Source organism: Manacus vitellinus, unplaced genomic scaffold (assembly GCF_001715985.3).
Source record: "Manacus vitellinus isolate BGI_N305 unplaced genomic scaffold, ASM171598v3 scaffold_5_pilon, whole genome shotgun sequence".
NCBI lineage: Eukaryota > Metazoa > Chordata > Aves > Passeriformes > Pipridae > Manacus > Manacus vitellinus.
In genome coordinates, this window is record NW_021940682.1 from 10,305,788 (window position 1) to 10,330,660 (window position 24,873).

Sequence of the window (24,873 nt, forward strand, 5' to 3'; positions counted from 1 at the left end):
TAGTCACTATAAGTCTTAGGCAAGCTGAAGGCATGTCAAAACAAGTAGTGAGTTTTATAACTAAAGAACAGTTTGATTCAAAGTGTCACTTCTATCCTTGGCTTCAGATTTACCACCAGCAGTTGCCCTAGGTGACAAGCAGGTATATGTGCATGCACAGGAGCAGGGCATTTAGAGAGCAATGGTGCATAGGTGACTTCTCTGCTTGCTTGGTTTCCAATTGTAAGTGAGGTTTATATTTTGATGCACATGAATATAGGAGGCATGAACCTCACAGGGCACACTGGTCTCTGAATCTGATACAATTGTTTGCAATCTGATTGTACAGAAGTACAGTACAGGACAGGTACATGCTTCTTCTCCCCTTCTTTAGATGGAGAAGTAAATACAGTGTGTGCTGGCATGTATGGAGTCTGATTTGCTACAGCCATCAGTTTTGCCTGACAGTCTTCTGTACTCTTTTCCCCAGGTTCCCCTCTTTGTTCCTGTCTCTTTTACCATCATCTGCCTCTTCACAGTGGCTATGTCTTTCTACTCAGACCCTGTGAGCATCAGCATCGGATGCACCGCGGTTTTAAGTGGTTTTCCAGTCTACTATGTCCTAATTCATAGGCAGATGTCAGACCGTTGCTGTAACCTGTTTTGTAAGTATGCGTTTGAGTATTGTGGACCTAAACACACTCAGGATGCTGGTTTGTTCCCAGGGCTCATCTCTAAAGCAAATTGTTCCATAACCAACAGACCTCATGAAACCTAAATCATGACCCCTGGCACCCCTTAAGCAGCTTTCCCAAGGCAGAGCCTCCACAGCCAAATTTGTTTTAACAAAGACAGGGCTGAGGTCTGCCAACACGGGGAACTGAGAAGGTTGCTTTCACCCCCCAGCCCTGGTTCCTACTAAACTTTATTGTACCTTTGAGATCACCAGCTCTGGGTCAAATTTGTCTGAGACTGAGCACCAAGACCAAAAGTTAGGATGGAGACACTGACAGGCGGACACTGTAACCCCTTGTTATTAACAAATATAATTGCTGAAAGGCTGGGGGGAGGACTGCTAGGAGAAGACAGTGCTGCCTGAGGTCTGTCTGCTTGGGGAAGAGGCCAGGATGGTTAAGGCACAGATGTGGGCGTGTAAATGAAATACATGTCCGCTCCATGCAGTGTTTAGCACAGATTTCCTTTGCATGTAGCTCTTATTTTCAGCCATATATCAGGATTTCCTCTGGACTAAGCTTCCTTCCTTTTTTTCCCACCCTTTCAGATTATCTTACACACAAACTACAGTTACTGCTGGAAGTTGTCCAACAAGAAATCAAGACTTATTGAGAAAACTGTCAAAACTCACAGGAGAAAATAAAATCTACTTACTCCATTTCTGACACCTTTGATCCTTCCAAAATCAGGCCATGCTTTTATTCTTTTAGTGACTGCAAATGAGGATGAACCTGGGCCAAAACCTTGCTGCAAGTGTTCCCAAGCTTGCCAATTGGGATTGGGATGCACGTATCACATCTGCTTCTGCCCTTTTCTTTTTTCAGAAGAAGAAACTAGCTCTCTGAAATGAGCTTCCTTTGCCTACAGTGTCTTTGAAATCAAGATCCTAATTTTGCAGCCTAGCCTGGTCCTGAGTAAAACTGTGTGTGTATACACACACAATATTTTATTTTCTTAACTTGGCAAATAGAGGAAGGGAGCATGTTGCAGTACATAGAATCCAATACATGGAAGCCAAATGCAGGTTTCAAACTGAAGTGCTATAGTATCTGTGCTGTGGGCAAGCATTATGAAGGGAGAGGGGTGAGGAGAGCAGATTAGAGAAAAGGCAGATGAATTGGAAAGGAGGAGGCAGGGGAATAAAACTTCATTCACCAGAAAGTAGAGATTCAGGTTAATAAGGTATTTTAAAACCATTTCAAATTCAAGTATTAACAAAGTAAGATCAGAATGTTTTATTTTGATTATTCTATAAGCAGAATAAGTTTTTTTAGCTTTGAAATCATCTTTCAACTTTGAATTTTATTTTTCTAAAATGACATTTTAAAATGTACAAACACATTGAACAAAACCAGCTGAATATCAACTGGAATACGAAACAATAGATCCTGATCCCTTCCCAGCCCCACTGCTCTCCAGTGAATGACTTGCTGATTCAGTACGTGAATGCTCATTTGAACTAATGGCATAGGAGAGGTTTCCGTTATCGGATTACTTTGGTTTACATTATTAATGTGGCAACATTATGTCCAGATAAAACAGCAATTAGCTATTTCCAATCACATAATTGTTAATCGTTTCCTAGAAGGTGGGAAGTAGCATGCTGGGACTCCTCTGATGATTGCTGGAGAGAGCAACAGCAGAACATGGAGCATTTTTAATCTTTTGTATCCAGCATTTATGTACTTACAATAAAAACAAAGTACCATTTACAAATCCAATGTCATCTACTGAAACTTGTAAAATTTTGGAACTAAGTAAGGTGGGTGTTTTTTTTTCAAAGCAATTGAGAGTTATTCTTGTTATGACTGCTTCCTGTTCCTGTGCTGAATTAAGCTGGGACAGCAGCAGTGTGGTTGGTAGGGCTCATTTCCCCACTTCCCCCCCTCCAATTTAATTTACAAGCTGCTGGACATCGTCCAACAGGAAATCCAGTCTTATTGAGAAAACCATTGAGAAAACCTACAGGAGAAGATACTGGCTTTAAATGCTAGTGTGGTTTCAAATGAGATCTAGAAATGTTTCCAGGAACCCAGACAAGAGTTGGTCCCTCCTCATGCCAAGCTTTGCTGAAGCTGAACCCCTTGGCACACCTTTCCACAGCAGCCCATGGACAGGACCCTGTGTGAGTGGCCAGGGAACCAACCTGCAGAAGACCTTGCAGAACCAGGTGAGCCTGGTCACCCCAACATTTCCCGAGTCCAGCTGCTTAGGTGCTGATTTGGGGGATTTTCCACAGCTTGAGGTAGAAGCATGAGGTGCTGTCAGCCTGGTCCCATGCTGCAAGACCCCTGTGAGCACAGCGTGCCCATGCCATAGCACCAGTACTCCCACATCAAACCTTGGAGCAGTTTGAAACTGCAACAGAGCTGCTGTGTGTCTGCAGACAGGCACAGAGAAAGGGTGAAGTGTCCCTTCTTTGTCTGTTTCCTCTGAAGAGAAAAAGTGAACAAGAATTGAAATTCCTGGGAGAAAACTAAGAAACCCTATCTGGAGGACCATGGTTTTTTTTTAATACAGGATAAATCGTTTGACATATGCAGGGAAACCACACTTGGGTGCCTCTGCTGACTGTGCAGGAATATGATCTTGCAGGGCTATATATATGATGTCTGCTCCAAGACCTGTCAGATACTGGAAATACAGACAGATATAGGACTGTGGCTGCACTGACAGTGAGAAATCTGAGGTTCAACAGCTCCATGGATGACATTGCAATTAAAAGGGATAAAAACAATAAAAAAAAAAGATGCTCACAAGGTATCAATTTACAGTGAGCTCAAGTCTCCAGTTTGTGGAGAGTTGTTTGCTTTTAGAGAGGATGGTATGCTGCTCCCAGCAAAGCTATGTAAACATTTTCTACCAAGCCAGAATGTTTTTCCTAGAGCTACCTCATGCATACTGAAATTCTTAGCTTCAGTTCAGAAGTGTATTTTACTAGAGAATTCACATAAGCAAAAATGAAGCTCTAGGACCTGATCCTATAAATCTCATCAGTCAAAGGGAAGCATAAAAGCATAAAAGTTATGCTACTGTGGAGATGAAAGCCAGATACTACATAGCAGGTCAAAAGCCAGACAAGACAGGCCAGATGCGGAAGAAAGTAAGTTCAGCTTCATAATCACATTTGTGGCATTATGTTTTGAATTTTTTTTTTTAATACTATGTCTATGAAATGCACTCAGAGTGCACCCTTTCCAGAAACTCAAACAGAGATTTATGTGTTTCGGCCGCTACTGATCTAGTGTGACTGGATCATCGTGAAATAAAAATGTTCAGGGTAATCCAACTGAACGCAATTTGTGTAACAAAAAAAATTAAAGTAATGTTTACATCTGAAAAAGTTTGCATAGTCAAGACTACTTGACCTGTTGTTAAGCTTTATGCTTCAGTGCTATGTTGGGAAACACTGTCAGCTTTTTAGACTGAAAGGCTCGAGGTCAGACTGGAAAGCTCCTAACCCTTCTCTGATTTCCATGGGGAAGAGCAGAGCTGAGGATCAGACTTCAAAGTACAGGAATGCAAACACTTGGGACTGTGCACAGCTCAGAGGGCTGACTGAGCCTGCCTCACAGGGCTCTGTGCTTGGCACACACTGGTTTGTGTGGCTCCATGCAGCACTGAATACTGCAACCCCGCCAGCAGTGTGATAACCAGCCTGGGGAGAGCATGTTGAGCGATGTACCCACTTTCTGCACTGAGGTTTGGGGTTCACTTTGCAAGGCATCACCAGTTTTTGGCTTTCAAAGAACGATGTTCAGCAGAAGCTACTCCTTGATGAAAGGAGAAGGTCCTGAATATCCCCGGCCACTAGAAAGTTGGGAGGAATCGGCTTCAGGTAAGTGCTGGTGTGCAATGAAGGGGAACCAAGCAGTAGGAATAAAGCATGCTGCTTTGTAATGATGCTGATTTTGCAGATATATGTGCCAGAAACGTCTGCTGCGCCTGGCTGGGTGTGCTCACGCCTGTGCAGACGCGCATGCGTATGTCGCAATAACCAGAAGGAAATGTTACTCAGCTCCGTTTTCCTGAGGGTCTGTGGCACAGAGGTATCCATGCTGTCCCACGGAGAGAGGCTTCGACAGAGACAGCAAGGTACAGGTGTGCTGTTGGGAGTTCACAAGGAGTTCTCACAGGCCAGTTGTACTTTATTTTCAAAGGTCTTACTGCACCTGGGGCACCTTTCCCATGCGGAGCAGGGGTTCAACAGGCTCATCCAACCTGTCGGGCACAAGGTTGATGCCCCCAGCTCCCAAGGGTGGTAGCTGGGCAGCCTGCCAGGGGGGTGGCACATGCCGGGCTGTGACAGCTTTCCCGGGGTTCCTGCTGAGCAGGGAGGGTCAGAGACACAGGAAGTTGGGGATTTCATGGCTTGGCTTTAAGGTCTGTTGGAGTTAGTCGTACTGTAAGCCATGTTTATATTTCATTAATTCATCTTTTCTCCTTGTGTGAGAGAAAAGGTAGCATGAGGTTGCTTTTTATGTTTAAAATTCCCTCTGTATCAAGTTATTCCTGTAGAGATATAAAAAAATTTACAGATGCACAAGATCCGATAGAGAAATCTTCAGCAAAAGGTGAAGGACACTACCTGTCCTGCCAGCAAAGTATTTCTGTCTGCTTTTTAAGTGTTTCATCTCTGTTTATTTCTAGTTGGGGTTAGTTGGTGAGTGGAAAATCCCTGCAAGGAGCAGAAAGTGGAAAGTGAAAGCAAGGCATAACTGGACACTTTTGAAGGTTCATGTGATTAGGGCAGACTGGGAGCCCTGGATCTTGGCAGGGGAGCCAGCAGGGGTTAGCATCTGCCTATGGAGTGGGGATAGACCAAAGAGGGAGGGAGGCAGCAGTGGAGAAAAGCTGCTTGGAAGTATCATCCCACCCCACTTGCCTACTTTCCTCTCCATTTCCCCCATCCCCCTCAAATCCCACATTTCAAATCCACAAACTTCAAATTCTTCAGCCAGTGCTAGCAGCAGCACCATTGTGCTGTGCAGAGGGGAGAAAAGGGATGGCCACATCCAAAGAAACCTCCTGCTGGATCTCTTGAATCTCCTGCAGTGGGACTGATCTCCTGCAATGGTCGAGAAGACGAGTTTGGAGCATTTTCTAGGAACAGACCTGGCTGCTGTTACTGAGCAGAAAGAGTGACCGTGGTCTGAAGGCAGCACTGGAACAAGCGACATTTGCAAAGGAGACTTGAGTCTTTCCTCACTCTTTCTTCTGGCAGTCCAGGGACTGCCAAGCCTTTGTTGTGTGGACCTTTGCACTGTAAATAGCTCTGTGAGGGAGCTCCTCCTATAACCATTTCCTCTCACTAGCCTGCTCCAAATTCCCATGATCCCTGCTGAAGTATGAAGGACGTCAGAGCCGGATACATGATCATTTCCAATTTCTGTTTCCGTATTGTGTTCAAATTCTTCAGGCAGCTCAGAGCAGACCCTTGCCGCAGACCCTTGCAAGCTCCACGGCTGGCAGGGGGGCGTCTCTCAGCTATGGGTATGTGATCCACGATAGTTAATGTTGCAGGGACAGTGAAGTGGTGAAAAAAGCGTTGTCTGGGTCTAAAACTGGGATATTGAATGGAGGCTGAAGCACAGCAGCAAGCAAAGTAAAATCCTCCAAATTGGAATTATTGGTGGCTACCTGTTTCAGCTTCTTCTTTTTGTAGGTGCTGTGTCTCTAGGGTAGACTGCAGAGCAGAGGCTTTGCTGGTAAGTAATGATATCCCCCGCTCCAAGGAATTTGACCTTGTCTGGCTGTCAGACACCCGGCTAGCTCTCACTCCTCATCCTCAAAAGGACAGGAGAGAGAAAATAAGATGGAAAAGTTCATGAGTTGAGATAAAGACAAGAAGATCACTCCCCTGTTCCTGACTTTTCTACCTCCTCCTGCCCCTACACCCTCCCCCCCCCCAATACAGCAGGGAAGGGAAATGGATGTTGTCCTCGGTAACTCAGTGAGAGTCGCCCTCTGCACCTCCATCGTGCTCAAAAATTTCCCATGCTCCAGAACGGTTCATTTCCCATGGACTGCAGTCCTTCAGGATAAGCCTGCTCTAGTAAGGGTTCCTCTCCATGGACTGCAGCTTCCTTGAGGGCCTGCCCACATGCTGCAGCATGGGGTTCTCCACGGGCTGCAGTGTGGATATCTGTTCCACCACGGTCCTCCACAGGTTGTGGGGAGGCAGCCTGCCCCACCATGGCCTTCTCCTAAGGGCTGCAACGGAATCTCTCCTCCAGCACCTGGACCACCTCTTCCCCTCCTTCTTCACTGACCAGGGAGTCTACAGGGTTGTTTCTCTCACATTTTTCCTTACTCCTCACTGCTCAGCAGCTTTCTCAGAGGCACCACCAGCTTGGCTGATGAGCTCAGCTGTGTCCCGCAGTGGGTCTGTTGAGCTGGCTGTGTCTGGTGTGAGGCACCCCAGGGGCTTTGCTCACAGAGGCCATCCCTTCAGCCAACCACTGCCAGGACCTGAGCACCTGCACCTGGTACAGTACCTGTGAGCAGCAGCTTTGTTTTCCTGAACATTGAAGGAGGGATGATGCTATCAGTGCCTTCTGAAAGCACTCTGACTTCTGCAGCTGATCACACACTGCTCAGAAGCCAAATCTTATGCCTGTTAGCCAGGTGGCATCACTGGCCTTCATGCAACAAGCTGAGTTTATTGTGTCAAGTGTATTTCCTTACAATGTGTATTTTAGAAAGATATATTGTAGAGAAAAACAGTGATACAGGTCCAAGACGGAGAGGTCAGGGTTATTTCTGTGGTGCTTACCATGCCACTGTCACGGGTTTACTTTTTCTAAGAAAACCAAACGGGAATTTTCCTTTGCCCTGCTGCACGTGGGGGAAGGATATTGAGTTAGGAGGACAGCTCTCTGCCTTGGGTGATTAACTACACAAAGGAGCTGGCTGGCAGAAACTACATTCCAGGCTAATGGCCCTTCCAAATCTGCAGGGAGGGGAGTAGTTTCTCCTCCTCTCCTTACAAACAGGGAACATTTCACTTTTTGCCTTAAGGGAGGCAAGGTGTGTGTGTATGTTTTGCTCTCGACCTGGTCATCTGGCTGCTCTCCTCAGCTTGCCTGCGCGCTGCCCCTGCCTCCAGCCCGAATCTGCTCAGAATTCATCGGAGAGTTTGTGCTCGTCGGGGAAACGGAGGAGTCCCGACCGCAGCCAGCCGCAGACAAAGTGAGTTTCGTGGGAAAGAAACCACCCTTCTTTCCCCTTCTCCCCTTCCCCTCCTTGGAGCTGGGAGATCTCCATTGCGGCTCCTCCCGTGATCCGGGCCCCCCCCCCCCGGTGGCCAGAGCCCAGCAGCGCTCCCCTCCTGACCACCACAGAGCACTGCAGGCTCTGCTCCTTCGGCGATCCAACAGCGCTCCTGCCAACCCTGGTCAGAACCGCGCTAGGGGACAGAGAAGTATCAGGCTGTTTCCTTTTCGAAGGGGACTTTTGGGTACAGGATTATTGCTTACTTGTTTTTGTGTTGTGTTACTGTTTTTTGCCAATATACATATATCCTTTAATAAAGAGTTGTTATTTCTTCCTTTTTCCGTGCTTCCTCGATCGGAGCCTTTTAATTTCGGATTTACAATTGCCGAGAGAGAGGAGTTTGGTCTACCTCATAACTCGTCCTCCTTAGCAAAACACTCCAGGTCTCTTTAAACTGAGACAGTCACATAAATGTATAAACAGCAGTACCTTGGTTCTGGGGCAAGCCTGCACTTCCCAGCTGAAGGGGGTCTCCTTTTTTTGAGAAGTGATTAGATTTCTGATCAGACCAGGGATATTGCATACTTTGACAGCTTTGGAAGATCCTACTTGAATCTGGATTTCTCTTTCAATGTAGGGCAGAGCAAGCAGCCAAGCACTGATCAGCTCTTCTGCACCTGTGTTATCCCTGGATTCATCTGTCTGCTCCTGAAATGGAGTACTCCTGGTATTGGCTTGATGACTCTGAGCAGTGGATTGAGTATGGGAAAGAGGTGAGATCCGTCTGCTGTTGATGCCAAAAGCTTTTGTTAAACCATCTTTGGACAGTTATTTAGGGCACGTTGTTCTGCAGCTGGTGTGTTCTACACGCACCGCTGGGTGCCCTTGCAGTGCTGCTCCGATGCTCGGGTGGAATTGTCTTATTAATTGTCCCTCAAAGCAGGACTGGAACTCTGCGAAAGCTTTTAAAGGACTGGCTTTGAAAGCATGTGCATTTTCCAGAGTTGACAGACATCTTTTGGCTGAAGCTGACCACACAGGCTGAAGGCTGCTTTGTTGCTGTTGTTACAAGCAGCTGTTCTCTGTGGGGTACCCCTCTGTCACTGCAGAACAAAATGCTTTAAACCTTAGAGACTTACTTCAGAGCAGCATCACATGATAGAGGCCTGGGGAAACACTGGTACTTCCCCACAGTGACTCCTAAACCAAAGGGTGGTTTCTAACAGGTTGTTCTTTCTACAGCATCCAGATCACTGCTCTGCCAGTGTAACATCTGCATTTCTGGAGAATGAATATCTAGCTGACAAGAACGCTGTTATTTTTTTCTCAGCTGGTTCTCAGCACTATAAGATAAACTTTGCAGGTGAAGTATATCCTTGTTTTAAGTCTGTTACACAGTGCAGCTGGCTGGAAGGTATCTTCTTCCATGCAGAGCTTTCACCCTATGTCTGCATCTCTTTGAACAGGTCTTTTTCCTCCTGCAAATTTTCTCCAATGCTACAGAACTTGAGCAGTATGTACATTTCTCTGCAGTTCTGAGATGCCTTGCTCAAGCTTCTACACTTGGGCATCTGTAGTCAAAAAAGCGTCTCTGACAATATTGTATATTCAGAAGACGGGTCGAGAGTAAATGCTTCATGGCACCTGGCTTGTCCATTTGGGTTTATACAACTAAAGAGAAGGAATGAGAAACCAGAAAAAACCCCAAAACAAAAGACTTAAAAGTCAAGTGGTGAAGAAGTGAGACCATAGTGGACATCTTGCAACCTAATAATGGGGAGAGAAAGCACAGAGTGCAGCTAATGAAAATTTAGGGCTGGTTGCACAGAGAGAGAAATGGGAAAATGAGAAATGCTTTTCTGTTTCTAATTTATTTACCCATCTTAAAACTCCTGTTAGCTTTCCAAACTTTAAATCTGTTTCCTGGCATGAATCAAAAGTGGTGTTTAAAGGAGGAAACAATGGATAATTAGCCATGTCACACAGCGTGTGCTCTGTGAGATTGTTACAGGACCAAGAAGAAAGGGCAGACTTTCCTCTTAGCACCACGTAACAACCCAGTGCTGCCAGGAAAGCCAGGTTTATGGCCCCCATTGTATTGAAAACTCTTCCCTGCTGCAGGCCTGCCATCAGACCTAGTTTTCTCTGGCTGGCAGCCTGGGTGCAAATACATATGCAGGTGCAGTTGGTGATTGGTTGCCTTTGAGTTTCACAACCTGTGCTTGCTGATCTCCAAGTAGGAGCAGTGCAAGTGAGAACGGTTATGAAGTCTGGACTGGGGTGGGTGGGATAGGGAGAGTATCACAATGCAATATTCAGGGCTACCTCCTCTTTTATTTTTACTTAACATATAAGATGTGTTCCTGGACAATGAATTTTTGAGTTATTGTGTTTTTCTTTGAAGACATGGTCCAAACAAATTTGCTCTTTAAAACACAAAGAAATGTTATTCGACTGCCAAAACATCTGTTACCTGAAGGTGGACAAGACAGAAGGTAATATACATGCATTATTTAACAATGTCTCTATAGGACAGCACCTTTCTGCTAAGAAGTTCCTCCTACCTGTCTAAAATGTAATTTTAGATTTCTTAAATTCATTTTTAGATGACTCTAATGGTAAATTTTGTGGCTACAGTATTTGCAAATTATGCAACACTTCTGTGAAGCACTCTGGAGAGATGTTTGGTGGCAGTGTCTGGCAGCTGTGAGAGACCACTAGAGTGGATTTGTTCTCTCTGTGAGAGGCAAGGCTACGTAAGGCTGACCCAACAGTGCCAGGAATTTTTATTCCTTGATTTATGCCTCAAAGCTAATAAATAAACTGTGCAGAGATTAGGAGCAAGAGACTGCCAATCCCAAGAGCTGTGGAGCATATGGATACCATTCCCTGGAAAGCTGAGGATATATTAAAACACAAATTCAGGCAAATCCCCCTAAATTAAATGAACTAGAGGCACTTACTTGAGATGCCCTATCTCGTGGCTTTTTTTGAAGGAAGTTCAGCTTAACAGAATTGGAGCACATCTGCTGTAAATGTCAGTTGTGCTACTGATTTATTTTAAAAAGATCTGCCTTTGCTTCAGAAACTCACCGATAGAAAGTGCGTGTGAAACTGAGGGTTCAGTTTAAGGGCTGGTTCAACCAAAGGGGGGTTAATTAAAAAAAAACCCTAACCAAACCAAACTGTAGATCCTGAATGGATGATGATGCTCCTATTGCCTGGGTTAAAACCTGGGTGCCAGGAGGGCATAGTGCTGGAAGTTGTTGAGCACTGACTGGTGCAGTAGTGCCTGCAGGGCACAGCTGTGCATCCACAGGCTCCTGGCTGGCTTGGTCCTGGGGACGAGTACCAGTGGCCACCCATCTGGCCAGTGAATCAGAGAAGAGTGGCCACATGGAAGGAGAGGGCTCATGCTCTGATTTCCTTGAGATGTTCAGATAGCACACGTGGAGGGCTGTCTGGAGCAGTTGGATAAACCAGCGAGCTAGGAAGGTGTTACTTCTCATTTGAAGCTCTTCTACCAGTATCCTGACCTACCAAGGGATGCATCAGTGCCGCTAGGATGTGTGTAGAAATCTAAACTGGGGAAAGGGATAATAGTTATGAGAAAAGTAAAACAAAAATAAAAATCCAGGGATACCTGAATGCTGCTGTAGAGCCCGTGATTGGATTCTTCAGAAGGGGGTTTTGGTTAGAAGTATCCACTAAATTGCTTCTCTTTCTCTTCTGCAGCCAAAACACGACTCTATCTTGTTCTGTCTATCCTCCACAATGGGACCAGTCTGCACTACCTGACATTGGGTTCAAGGTAGGTCTTTCCAGCTCTCCAGTGGGTAGGATGTCCTGTACTGATTTTCCTGAGAACATGAGTCAAGGCAGTTGAGATGTTCCCAGCTTTTAAACGTGTCTTATAAAAATAAGCAACTATGATGTGAAACAAGACTGACAAGTCAGAATAGATGTGTGTTTCCTGGGAAGCTCTCTGAGAAACCCCTACGATACCATGCAGGATAAGAAAGGCTCTTTTGGCCATTACTGGTCTGACCTGTCCTTTGCACTGTCCCAAGGCACCTCCTCGTCTGATAAACTGGAGGAATTGCATCTTAAGGGGGTACTGTAATATTTCCCCTGTTGATTTGAGGCAAAATGTTATTTGCTGTGGTAAAACTACAGCTTAGCCCTGTAGGGAAGGAGCTAGGGTGTCAGATTAAGGCAAAACTTTCCACTCTTCTCCAGCCTGAATACTGCTGTACATTTCAACTTTAGGTTACTCTGAACTCAGAATAATCTGGATGCGGAGGTGTGTCCACTGAAGGAAGCTCATATGGGATTGCATTGATTTCCCTCAGTTAGTATCTGTGCTTCCTCATGGGGAGAGGATGGTTAACAGGAAAAACAGAAGGAGCTTGTGATTTTTATGTAGATGTGAGGAGGTTGACGAGTCCTTTGGGAGGACTGGGAGTTGTTACTGTCAGTAATACCCTATTTTTGGTGTTTTTAAAATTTTCAGTTGGTACAGCTCAGCTTTGATTCCCACGAATATGGAAAAATCAAAAGGCTGTTTGAAAAGACGATGAAAGATTATTGCATCATTCAACTTCAGAGGATCCAGAACCCAACACTTTGGGAACTTTTTCAGTGGTTTGTATCTATTTTTTTTCATTTTCCTTATGGTATCAGAAGACCAACATTTCCTAATCTATTGTCCTCTGTAGCCTACCTTAGGAGTGGCTAAATCCAGTGGCTCAGCAGATGTGAGGCTGCCATGTACCTGTGTGCCCGGGTCTGGTTGGTAGTGAGGTTCAGCAGATGCTCCCAGTAGGTGCATGTGCATACACAGAAAATATATGAATACACACAGAGAAATCAACATGGGCAGCACAGCACTCATGCAATTGTGAACAGCACCAATGGCCTCACTGCTGTCCCTTCCTCTGGCTGAACAGAAATGAGTGGCAAAAGGAATGTCAATATAAAAGCCTGTTAATGGAATACATATACATTGATGGATCCCTCTAGGAGCTGGTCTTAGCCTACTCATCTGCTGGCTCCTGGGTCCTCTTGTCTCCAGTTATGTTTTGCATAGACACATACACATGCAAATGGGTCTTGGTAGATTTCACAGTGTCTTCAGCGATTGGCCTGGACCTCCCAGTCCCACTCATAAGCAAGCTCAGACCTTCTGGTCTCTCCAGCATCTGGCCTAGACTTATGACTGCTCCAAAACCTGACTCCTGGGCCAGCTCCCCTCCTTACTGGCTGTCCAGCCTTACACTGGCTGGTGGTCACACACTGGCACACGTGCCCTCGTTTGCTGCAGTTGCTGGGGCTGTGGATATATGGCTCCTGTGACCCAAGGTCCTACTCCAGTTGCCACACACAGACCCCCAACATGTGCATGCACACAGGCTGGAGACTCCATCGCCAATGTAAGAGTTAGAAATTGGAGTTTGATGAGAAGATAGGGCAGACTGTACTGATCAGGCACTGGATGTGGCCAGACCAGCCTACTAACCAGGCAGTGGGCTGTTTTTACACAACCTACCCTTTTTACCCCCTTATCCATCTATTTTCCTGTTTATCTTTCTCAGGCCATCCTGATCTCACCCTTCTCCCACCTACAGTTCCTCTTGTTAAACATCGCATTGAAAGTCCAGTGCAATCCCTGAATGCACTTCCCCTCTGTCCCATAACAAGTCCCATACTCTCATGGGCAGTACCCTCTTTATGTCTGTGAGCTGCTCTGGGCCTGTTCCATTGTTCATGGTGCCAAGTGTCTCCCTGATCTGTGGGGTTGAGGCTTCCCTGGGGCTGAGGCTCCTGTGGGGCAGCCCTTGAAGGAGACTGGGGCTCCTCTCTGTGACTTGGGTTGCTTCTGTGTTCTTTTGTGTGTATGGAAATGAGCCTTTTATCACATAACCTAATGGGTGTGTGTGTGTGATTCTTGCTAGTGTTATTCAAAAAATAAATTCTTTTCCTTCATCATAACTGAGTTCTGGTATTTCAAGTTTATTCCTTTGGTTTTAGTTTCTTCCACACAGGAGTTTAAGAAAAAAAAAGGGAGGGACTTTTTTTATGATAAAGGTGGAACAGAGATTATACAATCTTCACCATGGGTTCATACAGCTCAGTTTTATAATCATATTTATGCATTCAGGATTTATATAACATGAGAACTGACCAATTTCCAGTCAAGAGATGTTTGTCTCTTTACTCTCTTATGTGGTATGAAGTTGTGGGTGACACAGTCCATAGCGATGCTGAGAACTTTTTGTTTTGCTGGCACGAGCCAGCTGTGCAGCAGGGTACCAACAGAAGTGCAAAGCAGGCAGTAACCCCACTGAGAGTGGTTTGTGTCACTGTTTCTCCATGACCCAAAAGTAGGAGGAGTTGAGTTGGGAAGTTGTCCTCATGTGAACCAGGATAACAAGTAATTCTTTTTTTTCTTTTTTTTTTTTTGGTCTCTAGGCAAAAAGAGAAGATGAAGAAGGTCAATAAATCAAAAAGGGTGGATGAGCGGCTCCTGTTCCATGGGACAAATCCATCCCACGTGTCTGCCATCTGTGAGCAGAACTTTGACTGGAGGCTCTGTGGGACTCATGGGACAATGTATGGAAAAGGTACAAGTGCAGAAGTGTGGCTGTAGGGGCTGTAGCAGCATGGGCTGCAGACCCTGGCCAGGCTCGTATGTGGGTGTGATGTGACTGACTGTCCCTGACCCCTGCACTCCTGCCATTAGAGCACTCTCCCCTGCCTCCATCTGCATTGCTGCAGACAGCATCCACAGCAATCCCTTTCCAGGAGGGACTAAAAACACCCCTCTTTGCTTCAGGTACCTGCAGTTCTGCAAAGCTCTTGGGCAGGTGGGACTGGGAGGTTGATGGCGAAATATGACTGGAGTTTGTCGATGCTTTAAAATAAGCCAACGTGTGTTGCCATCTTGGCAAGAATGTGTGTAGGGCTACCTGGAGTTGTTGAATCACTGGCTACCAAAGTGCTGACCACAGATGCTTGTTCCTCAGCTGCTGTATTGTCTTACCTGTGCCTTTTTCTGGTCCCTAGGAAGCTACTTTGCCCGAGATGCCAGCTATTCTCACGAATACTGTTCCTCTCGCAGTGGTCGCTACACCATGTTTGTAGCTCAAGTTCTTGTTGGAGACTTTGTTCAGGGAAACTCTGAATACTGTCGCCCTCCAGCCCGAGCCGGCAATTCAAACAGACTTTATGACAGCTGTGTGGATGACCCAATAGACCCTTCCATCTTTGTCATCTTTGAGAAGCAACAAATTTACCCTGCCTATATCTTGGAGTACAGCATTGAGACCCAGTGTGTGGTCCTGTAATGAATGGTGGAATCTCCTTTGAATTCACATTGAATAAATTACTCTTTATTAATTCTTTTTTAATCTTTGTTCAACTTTAGTAGTAGCTTTGGAACACTTCATAATGTGGTTAACAAATATCATTCCCCTGATGGTTTGGGGGGATAGTTTTTTTGGTAGGGGCTATTCTTTTTCCAGCAGAAAGCACTAAACTCCAGCATTCACTCTAGCCTGGAACAAGGATGAGCTTGCCTTGCATACCCTGATGCAGTGACACCTACTGCTGCTGAAACCACCACCAGTGAGTGTACAATTAACTGATACGATCACTTAGGGTTGATTCCTGCCTATGATGGTACTGATGTGCCGAAGGGAGACTGGGCAAGGAATGTGGAAGAAGGAAAGTGAAAGAACCTATGTTGTGGTGCACAAGAGAGGAATCATGGCCTGTCTTCTCAGCAAATGGTAGGAAGCTCCTGCATTCCGGAGGCTTTACAATTAATGCTGGCAAAGAACTTTGCTTTGTTTCCTGGTCTCATTGCTGACATCTCTTCTCACCTTGTTCTGCTATGTCAAGTTCGACCGCCTCTGTGACATCCTGTCCTTCTTCTGTCCCCACTGGGTTTAGGTCAAGAAAAGCAGGCATATTGCAGCTGCTGAAGTTAACTCCCCACCATACCATGACACCAACAGTGAGGAAGTCTGTGGTGAGCTGAATAATGGCACACAGCAGTGTCCCACCAGGGCTGCAGAGCCACTGCCTGCAGCAGTGAGCAGTGAGACAAAGGGTCTGTGTGAGGGTGGCCACTGGCATGGCCACCTCCTTTCCACCCTGCAGGCTGAAGTTGGTGATGGCTATTTTGTGTTGCCCTGCTGCTGCCTGGCACTCCTCCCAGTGATTGAGAAGTTTCCCAGTGGTGTGTGCTCCAACTGGGATGATGTGGGGGAAGCTTGGGTTGTGGTCATAGTACTTGAAACTTGGTGGATGGTGGGATAACATTTAGGATGACCAATAGCATGGAAACAAAAATTTGTGGTTTATTTTAAAACAGTCTTGATGTATAAGCTGTCATAATTCATCAAGAGTCACAAGTGGTTCAGCTGTGCATGCCATATGTGGAAGGAACCAAGAGGAGGGATGTGTGTAAGGTCTCATCAGTTTTCCTAAAGCCTGTTATTTTCAGGCACAACCAGTGCCCTTAGAAAATGTCAGAAAGACAACTGAGTGCAATGAGTCCCTGGGCTGCCCTAATTCATGCACTTCCATGTCCCACTGCTTTTGTAGGAGCCTAAAGGTTGTTCTTTTGCAAATTAATGATCTAATCTTGTCAGACATGGGTGAGCAGAGAACTTTCTATGCAGTCAGGAAGTAAAAATGAAAGTCACTTAAATGGACTTTTTCCCTGAATATAAGATATTTTTCATTTAAAAAAAATAAGAAAAGCACATACCAGCTGCCACACACCTTTCTCAATAAGAAAAGTGGTGAACAGTTAATTGCTCTCCTGTACTGTCAATACTACTGCATAGGAAAACTGCCATGATTTTGTAGATCTGTTTGCCATGGATTTGTCAGTTGTCCTAGATCTGCATTCTGTGCCTTGCCTGAACATGAACCTGAGCATTATTTGTACAAACAATAACAGAAAGTCTGTTTTAAGATGATAATTTTATAGCTAGCTGGGATTACATAGAGGTCTTCTTTGTTTTACAGACTTGCTGCCTGGCTGTGGCACTCTGTGCTTGGGCAGCCTTCACCTCTTGCTGCCTCCGAGTTGCAGGCTTGCAAGGATGAGAAGGGACTGAATAATGACCATTTTCAGCTGTCACCTTTCTTTGGTCCTTGCAACATTGCATAGTTTTTCTCCATGGCTTCATCAGCTTATGGGGGGTTGCATGTGCAGCCTTTGGGCAGGACAAGGGCATGGAGATGGAGGGTTTGGGAAGAGTTTTGTTATTAAAGAATTATGAGAGTTATTAGAAAAAATGCTCTGTGAATTGATGCTTTTGTACAAACCATCTTCTCCCATTCTTCTCCTCCGTGACAGAAGAAACCATCCATCATGTGGGAAAAAGTTGTTTCCAGCAAGATGGGCTTCAGAGTATGATTGCCAAACTTGTTGGGGGCAGGAGAAAGTAAGGGAGAGCCTGCTGAGAAGCAGGCCAGCCACTGAAAAAGGGGGGGGGGTGTTTATCTGAGAAAGAAGAAACCAGGCAGAGAACAGAGAACACGTGCAAACGTGCACAGTTTGGAAGACAATGAGATTTTCCAGTAAGTCAAAACTATTTCTGACTGCAGTGAGAGTTTCTTGCAGCCTCCAGCTGCTTCCAGAATTAGGTGCTGGGTGTTATATTGAGAAGGTCAGACAGGGCCTGGTGTGAGCAGCTGTAAGTGTGCTGATGTGGGACTGCTATGGGCTCTGCAGGTGCTGCAGGACTGGATCTGACATGGAAGCTGTCCTTGAGGAGCCCATGTTCTTTCACAGTCACTCTCTGCAACACTCCCTTTATGTGTCCCAAAGCAGCAGTCCTGCCTCCAGTGACAGGAGAGTGGATGGGAAGGAGCAGATGCAGGGCATTCACCTGCTTGAAAACTGACCTAATCAAAACCACCACAAAACACAACTCCCAAATACAGTGTTTGGCATTAGCAGTTTCCAGTTCTGCTTGTTTTGACATCAGTAAGGAAGCGGGGGGGGGGAAGGGGGGGGGGTTGCAGCATGAATTTTGACTGGCATAAGATGAAATTGAACTTCTAGCCCAGCAGATTTGGGAATCTAAAGCTAAAAGACTTGGGAATATTTCAGTTAGTGAGGCACTGAGAGCAGAAACTGCTAGTAAAAGTGAAAAGCAACTTAATCTGTGAATACTTCTTCATGGGAGTTTTGTTCAGTATTGTAAATTTGCTAAAACTTCTTCCCAACCTGAACCTCCTGCTACCTCTGGAGTGCCTGGGTGCCTTTGAAGTACTGAGCAGAAAGCATTCTTCACCAACCTTTTAGATGAGAAATGCTTGCAAACCATCATCAACATATGGAATAGTTGCCAGGCACTAGGTGTGGATCTGTGGACTTCTGAGTCATTATTTTTTTCCCCCGAAAAAAATTGGAGATCTCTCTTCCCTTTGTTGAGAATGGGTTAACTCAGATACATGGCACTGACAGTTTCAGAGTCAGCAAGACGGTGATGGAAAAAAGTCTGGCCTGAGGAATTCTGTGAGTAGCCAAACTCATTTCTATGGGGTTTGCTGCTACCCCAGTCAGCCAGACCGGCACCGGACGGGCAGGTGTTGGGGTGGGCTTGTCCTGCAACAGCAGACTCTCTTTGTGATCTCTCGGAGAGACAGCTGCAGGCACCGGCAGCTTTTCCAGAAATTTCATTAGCAATTGCTTTTCAGGAACCAGCAACAATTCAGAAGGATCAATTGCTTTTTGTAACCGTATAAATAATGCATTTCTTCTATGTACTCAGATGTGTACTGTCTTTGTCTCTGCCTGCAAAGCTGTTAGCTCAAGTGATCTTTTCATCATAATGTATTTCTAATTGATTTTCTTGTGGTGCTCTTAGAGCTTCACAGCATCCCTAGCTTTAACACAGTTGATTGCATATTCATGCAAGTGTTCTAGGCTTTCTATTAAGTAACACCTCAGCAAGTTTTCAGGCTTTCTTTTAATTTACTGGTGCCTAGTTTGACTTTCCAGCATTTGTAAGAAACCTTTTTAACAATTTTGAGAGAATTTATTACAGGACAGCTAAACTGCAGAAACACAACGCTTGATTGAACATGCTGAATGAGATGTTATTTTCCAAAACACTTAAACTTTTAAAAATCAACCTGAGCCCCATAACCTGGCACAACCACTGTATGGGTGCCAGGTGAAGAAAACACACATATTGTTCTTGGCATGACATGCTCAACAATTGCATTATTTAACAAGGCTGTTTCTAGTTCGAGGGAATAATTATCCCGAATCACTGTGTAGCTGTGGTAATGATGGGGGCTGAGGATTTGGGAAAGGGCTTTAGAGGCCTGCAGGAGACAGATCTGTAGGAATCAGACTCTTATGTCTGAGGGAACAACTTTTTCTATTTGTTCCTGTTCTCTTGCAGTCCTGTTTCTTTTGATGAAGCCTGTTGTCTGGCATGTTGAGTGCTAGGCGCTATTTCCCAGAGCAGCTCAAACTCTCTTTACAGAGTTACTTTTACATCTTGCTTACAAATGGGAGCAATAGGGAAGGCTGACCTGGTTCTTATCCATCTGTTCTTAATAAGCTTAGATTTTCCTTCCAGATGGTTTGCAGGAATGTCAGAGGGCCTATTAATTGGTGTGCCAGTGCTCAACTTAAAAATACTTGAGAAGTATCTACACACGATATCCCCACCACTGGAGGAAGCTCTGTCTTTACCCATCCCCAAAGAGAAGATTTATTTCAATGTGTGTTCTCTGAATAATTTTTCTTTGTATCTTCAGCTTTGGTCTCCTTAGGTGAACATGGTTTTCTCTTTACTAAGTCCAAAGGAGATATTGGAAATCCCACTGGTCTCTGCTTTAACACTTTGCTTCACTCTTGCTTCTTGCAGGCTTTTTCTGACTGCATTTTGCAGATAGCCCCTTGCACCTTCCAGTTGGTTTTTCTTTTGAAAATTCTTGTAAGTTTATGGGGATTTTTACTATGTTCTGCAGATCCATCTCAAGCTGTGATCCATTCTTCTGTCCTGAAGGCCAGCTGACCTTTATTTTGCCTCTCAGCTCAAGCAGGTTCTTCTAAAAGTCTTTTTCCATATTCTTTTTCCTCTTTTATCCTCATACAATCTGACCTCATTTTTGCAATTACACAACCTCTGCCTTCACATAACTTATTTGACTAAATGTCCTCATATCTATCATAATGTCTTTAAAAAAAAACCAAACAACTCCCTTTTTGTTTTGCTTTATGGTGTTTTTTGTTTGTTGGTTTGGTTTGGCTTATTTGTTGTTTTGTTTTTTTTTTTCTTTTTCACTGAGCAAATCAAATTCTTTACTAACAGAATTCTCTCTCTTCATTTCTTAAGTCAGATATGTGATTAGTTTCACTGCATGAAACTGTAGGCTGCTAACTAAACCTAAACTTTGTGACAGTGCTACCAAAAATACATTTCTCCCATCAGGACCTCCTCCAGCTGCTGCTATTTCTGTACAGTCTGAGTAACTCCATGATGTGTCCTGCTCACCGAATTTTCTTTTCTTTCCCAGATTGACTTTTGGATTGTTTTTCTTTCCCCCTCCCCCTCAACTTTTAGTTCTGCTTGCTCCAGTTAACATATGGCACCTAGGCAGTTTCCTGAGCTGAAACATGATTAATAAGACTCATAAGTAATGCAAAAGCTTCATTACACAGCTGGGAAGACAATTTGCAGGACTCCTGTCTATCTAAATGTTATCAACTGACATAAAAATTAACATAACCCTCTAACGCCTGTGAATTGAAGATCATTGTGGAAGTTTTTGTTCTCCAAGGGAAGCAGCTCCTTGCAGTGAGTAGTACCAGGGCCATGGACTTGGTAGCTGGGGGATCTAGTTCCACATCTGCAGAGGTTTTTTGGGGGAACCCAGGCAAATTCAGAAGTATTGACTTCTACAGGTGAAACATAGATAACAGCCAAATAATACTATTGTTATCTAAACAGGGTCAGGCGTCTGCTCAGTGTATGTGGGCTGGCATATTCAGAGGGCAGAAAATTCCATGCCTGGGTTTGAGCACAGGCAAAAAGAAAATCCAAACCTTTTAGGACTTTTTTTCTTCCCTGAGGATTTGGAAACTGGACAACTTTCTGGGCTGTGAAATGATGACAACAGTCCAGGAATTCCTGCAGAGTTCGAGTTTCCCTGTCAAGATTACTGTTAAGCAACCTGCCAGAAGCTGATAATCTTTTTCTTCTTCCTCCCTTTCCGTGTGCTGGCCTCCACATTGGGATGCCATTTGTTTCACTCCTTGCATGTCTTGCCTTGCCTCAGTGTCTCACCAGGGTGCACGGACATTTTGATGTATTCAGCAGCCTCTCATAATTTTACTTGTATCACTCAGGACCATAAGAGGTTGAGGTCTGACTGCTGTTTATTTTTTTGACCAAATCAGAGCCTTTCAAAATTGCTTTAATTTATTTTAATTTTTTTTTAACGCTGTGTGTGCATCTGTGAGGAGAGTGTTCTTTTCTTTTGGAAATCCTAACAACTTACAGCAGAGGACAGTACCAGAAAGCTGTCCCACAGGCTGATGAGGACCATTTTGAGAGCTGTGGTGATGTTCTTCAATCCTGTGTGAAGGGCCTGAGGAGAAGGCAGCAAGCACCACAGACTGCAGAGATGGATGGGACTCTGGGAATACACCACCCTACCGGCCCTCAACCATGCATGCTGTGATGAGGAGGTAGCAGTGTCCAGCAAACACTGGTGGGGTTTGGCTGGGGTGCACTGGGAAACTCCAAGTCATAGGCCATTACCCCTGGCTAGCAGATAAAATGCTGTTCTGCAGGCCCTTTAAGCCAAAACTTTTTTTTTCTGATGAATAATTCATCTTTTTCTAGTCTCCAAACGACTGTGCTGCTCCTTTAACCTCTACACAGGCAGAGAAGACGATTCAGGCTGACCAGAAAGGCAGTCTCCAGTTTCAAGACGTGTGTTCAGAATCATTGCGATAGACCCTGAAGATGGAAATAGAAGGGATAGAAGGGAGAAACAAACTAAGGGTACCCCAAAGAGAAGGTGACCCGAACTTCCACGCGTTGCTGCCGGTGCCGACGGAGAAGGTGTCCCGGACGCGCTGCCAGGCAGCCCGGTCCCTGTCCCTAGGTGGCAGTGCCAGCCTGGCCTCGGGAGCCTGCGGGAGCCCGGGAAGAGCCAGTCCTGCTCTGGACCCCTCGGGCTGGGGCACGGCATGGGGATGGGGGGAGAGATGCGGGGGTCGCGGTGCATATGGGGCTGAGCGGGAGCGGGGGGCACCGCACACGCCCAGCGCTGACCGTCAGCAGCCGCAGGATCTGCTGGGTCCTGTTCCTCACGGGCGTCTGCACCACAGCCCGGTCAGTGCCCCCGCCCCAAAAAGTCACGGTTTAGTCACGGCTGCTGAGTACTACGTGCGGATTAGTGCAGGGCAGGACGCACCGCAGGCAGAGCTGGAGGAGGATGTAAGAGGCAGAGCACGCCGAAGGGTAGCTTTTGGGAAGTGTAAATGCTTTTGGGACTGCCAGAAACTCATCTGCCTCATTCATTGCCCGTGCTTATCATTCTGCACTATCTGTCCATCACTGACAGGATGGAAAGCTGCCGGTATCGGCTGGATGGGCACATGTGGATGATTCAATATGGGAAGCAGGTGAGCATCTCCCTTCTCATGCCAGCACTCCATGCCAGTCACTCCCTTCCTGCTCTTACCCCAAAGTGTAGGAAAGACTGTAGCGTACCAGGACAAGAGCTACAGAGAGCCCTTATCATACTCATCACTGAATGACAGAGGCGCCCAAAACCATCATAAGCTCAAGGCAGACCTGTAGCAATACTTTCCCAAAATGCTCTCCCTACCTCCAGCATTTTTTGGCTTGGGAATCTCCTGCATCAGAGTTGGTATCTATATATGTAATAATCCCAGATGCGTTCTTCTTTCAGTAATTATTCCATTGCTTTTTAAATTTATATAAAATTTTAGCTTCCACAATATCTTGTGGCAAATATTCTTGCAGCTAAATGGGATATTTTTTGATCGAGACTCTCCTTTGCCTTGCTTTGAACTTAGCACTTGCTCCCAGTGTTTTCTTCATCACCTCGCACATTTTTGTCATTTTTTGCTGATTTTCCTCAATGCTACCAGGGAACTCAGCTCTGAAAAGAGACTGCCTTTACAGATGGCTTGGGAATTTTTTGAAAAATCAGTTTAATTTGAAAGTTCTGTGTATGTGAGAAGGGATCACTTTCTGCAAACTTCTGCTGAAAAACAAATTCCAGAAAACCACCTGCTTTTCCCACCAAAGCCCCTGGGAGACACCTCCATCTATAAGCTGACTTGGAAATAATTCCAGAGCCTGAAATCACAGCTCCTTCTTCTGGGGAGCCTCTATTCCACCCTTTGAGGACAGTCAGAGGAGAGTGAAGGGCTTTTGGGAGCAAGGAGGTTGGCACAGTGCAAGGATGGTGAAGGGAGGTGACACTCACAAGTGCTCAGACTGCACTGCAGCCACCAGCAGTCCTTGGTGGGAGACACAGAGAGAAGAGGTGGACATGAGAGAGCCCCTCCAATCTGCTGTGGTGCAGGGACTGGCAAAGGGGATGTAGCGATAGGACAATGTCTTTGAACTGAAAGAGGATACATTTAAATTAGGTATTAGGAAGAAATTCTTTAGTGGTGAGGGTGGTGAGACACTGGAACAAGTTGCCCAGAGAAATTGTGGATGCCTCATGCCTGTAAGTGTTCAAGGCCATATTGAACAGAGCTTTCAGCAATCTGGTCTAGTTGAAGGTGTCCCTGTCCATGGCAGGTTGTTGAAATTAGATGATCTTTAAAATCCCTTCCAACCCAAACCATTCTGTGATTTCATGATTCCATGAAAGGCATCAGAGAGACCCTGATGTAGCTTGGAGATGAGTCCATGACCTGACTGGTTTAAATCACTGGCTTTTCCTCATAACTTGTATAGATGCTAAATCCAACCTGTCTGTGACACCACTGTGGCTCAAAGCCAATTGCTAGCAAATATTTCTCTCCCGTGTCCAGAACAAGGTGCTGCCCCTATAACTTCTGCAGGTGTGGAGCCGTGGTTTCAGATTCATCTGTGCACTTCTGAATTTCAAGTTGGTTCACAGAAATACGAGAAAGATATCAAAGGTAAAAAAATCTGTGTGCTTACCTCTTGACATACTTACAGGGGAACTAACTGTCATGCAGCTTCTTTTGCAAAATGCCATTGAAAATCCCTTTCTGCTTGAATGTGAAAGCAATGAGGGAATATTTCATGGAGTACAAGCAGCCTGTCAGCACAGGAAGAAGGGGAAGGAAGTGAAATATAAAATATAATGTAAGCAGTTTTTGTAAACTAATCAAAACTGGTGGCTGTGGTCTGAATAGAGACTTTTTAAAGTAGTGTCTGTGTCTCCTTGATATTATGGCACGCTGAGCTAAGGTTGTAAATATGGGAACCTTCTTTATGTATTTATAACTAGGAAATCAAGGGCTGAAATAAAGATAAAAGTATGTTGAAGGGAATGATAGTGGTTAAGTCATCACAGATATGATGTCCCTCTTGTGCACACACAGAGTAGGTGGTTGTTGTGTACATTGTAATTTGACTTTTTATATGTATTCAATTTACACTGGCACACAGTGAGCATGACATGCTGACATCTCTGCTTTCCCTTGGCTGTGACTGTGCCATGCAGCTAAGCCTTTTCCAAGCAAAAAAAAAAAAAAACACCACAAAAAAAAACAAACAAAAAAACCCCCCACAAACTGGTGTGACTATTGCCTTGGGAGAGAGGAACAGGGAAGCAAAAAGTCAGGGGCATAATAGCTTAAGCCAACTGTGGACTGTATTTGAGTTTCTATGGTATATATACATCCTATGCAGAGCTTAAAAAGAATAATGTATACAG

General features: G+C 45.2%; 2 protein-coding genes across 10 annotated transcripts in view; both read left to right on the forward strand.

Moving 5' to 3' along the window:
* The window catches only part of LOC103757248 (cystine/glutamate transporter), a 33,924-nt gene extending 26,144 nt beyond the window's left edge, over positions 1-7,780 (forward strand). For 5 of the 8 annotated variants that reach the window (XM_029963473.1, XM_008923366.3, XM_029963472.1 and 2 more), the window contains 4 exons: positions 470-644; positions 1,262-4,809; positions 5,672-6,422; positions 7,735-7,780. In XM_029963473.1, coding sequence (XP_029819333.1) covers positions 470-612 — 143 coding nt within the window. In that variant the 3' untranslated portion in view covers positions 613-644; positions 1,262-4,809; positions 5,672-6,422; positions 7,735-7,780. The remainder of the gene's footprint in view (positions 1-469; positions 645-1,261; positions 4,810-5,671; positions 6,423-7,734) is intronic. The other 3 variants (XM_029963468.1, XM_029963467.1, XM_029963469.1) reach the window with 3 other exon arrangements.
* A 1,402-nt stretch (positions 7,781-9,182) lies between these two features.
* LOC108641030 (protein mono-ADP-ribosyltransferase PARP12-like) lies at positions 9,183-15,338 on the forward strand. 2 transcript variants are annotated; one of them, XM_018080301.1, is made up of 7 exons: positions 9,183-9,292; positions 9,396-9,442; positions 10,334-10,424; positions 11,665-11,740; positions 12,443-12,573; positions 14,401-14,552; positions 14,995-15,338. In XM_018080301.1, exons 2-7 carry the CDS (start codon positions 9,424-9,426, stop codon positions 15,273-15,275), a joined length of 750 nt encoding a protein of 249 aa, XP_017935790.1. In that variant the 5' UTR covers positions 9,183-9,292; positions 9,396-9,423; the 3' UTR covers positions 15,276-15,338. The 2 variants fall into 2 exon arrangements, with proteins under 2 accessions (XP_017935790.1, XP_017935789.1); XM_018080300.1 differs by lacking the exon at positions 9,183-9,292 and having other exon boundaries at positions 9,300-9,442.
* Positions 15,339-24,873: the final 9,535 nt, after the last annotated feature.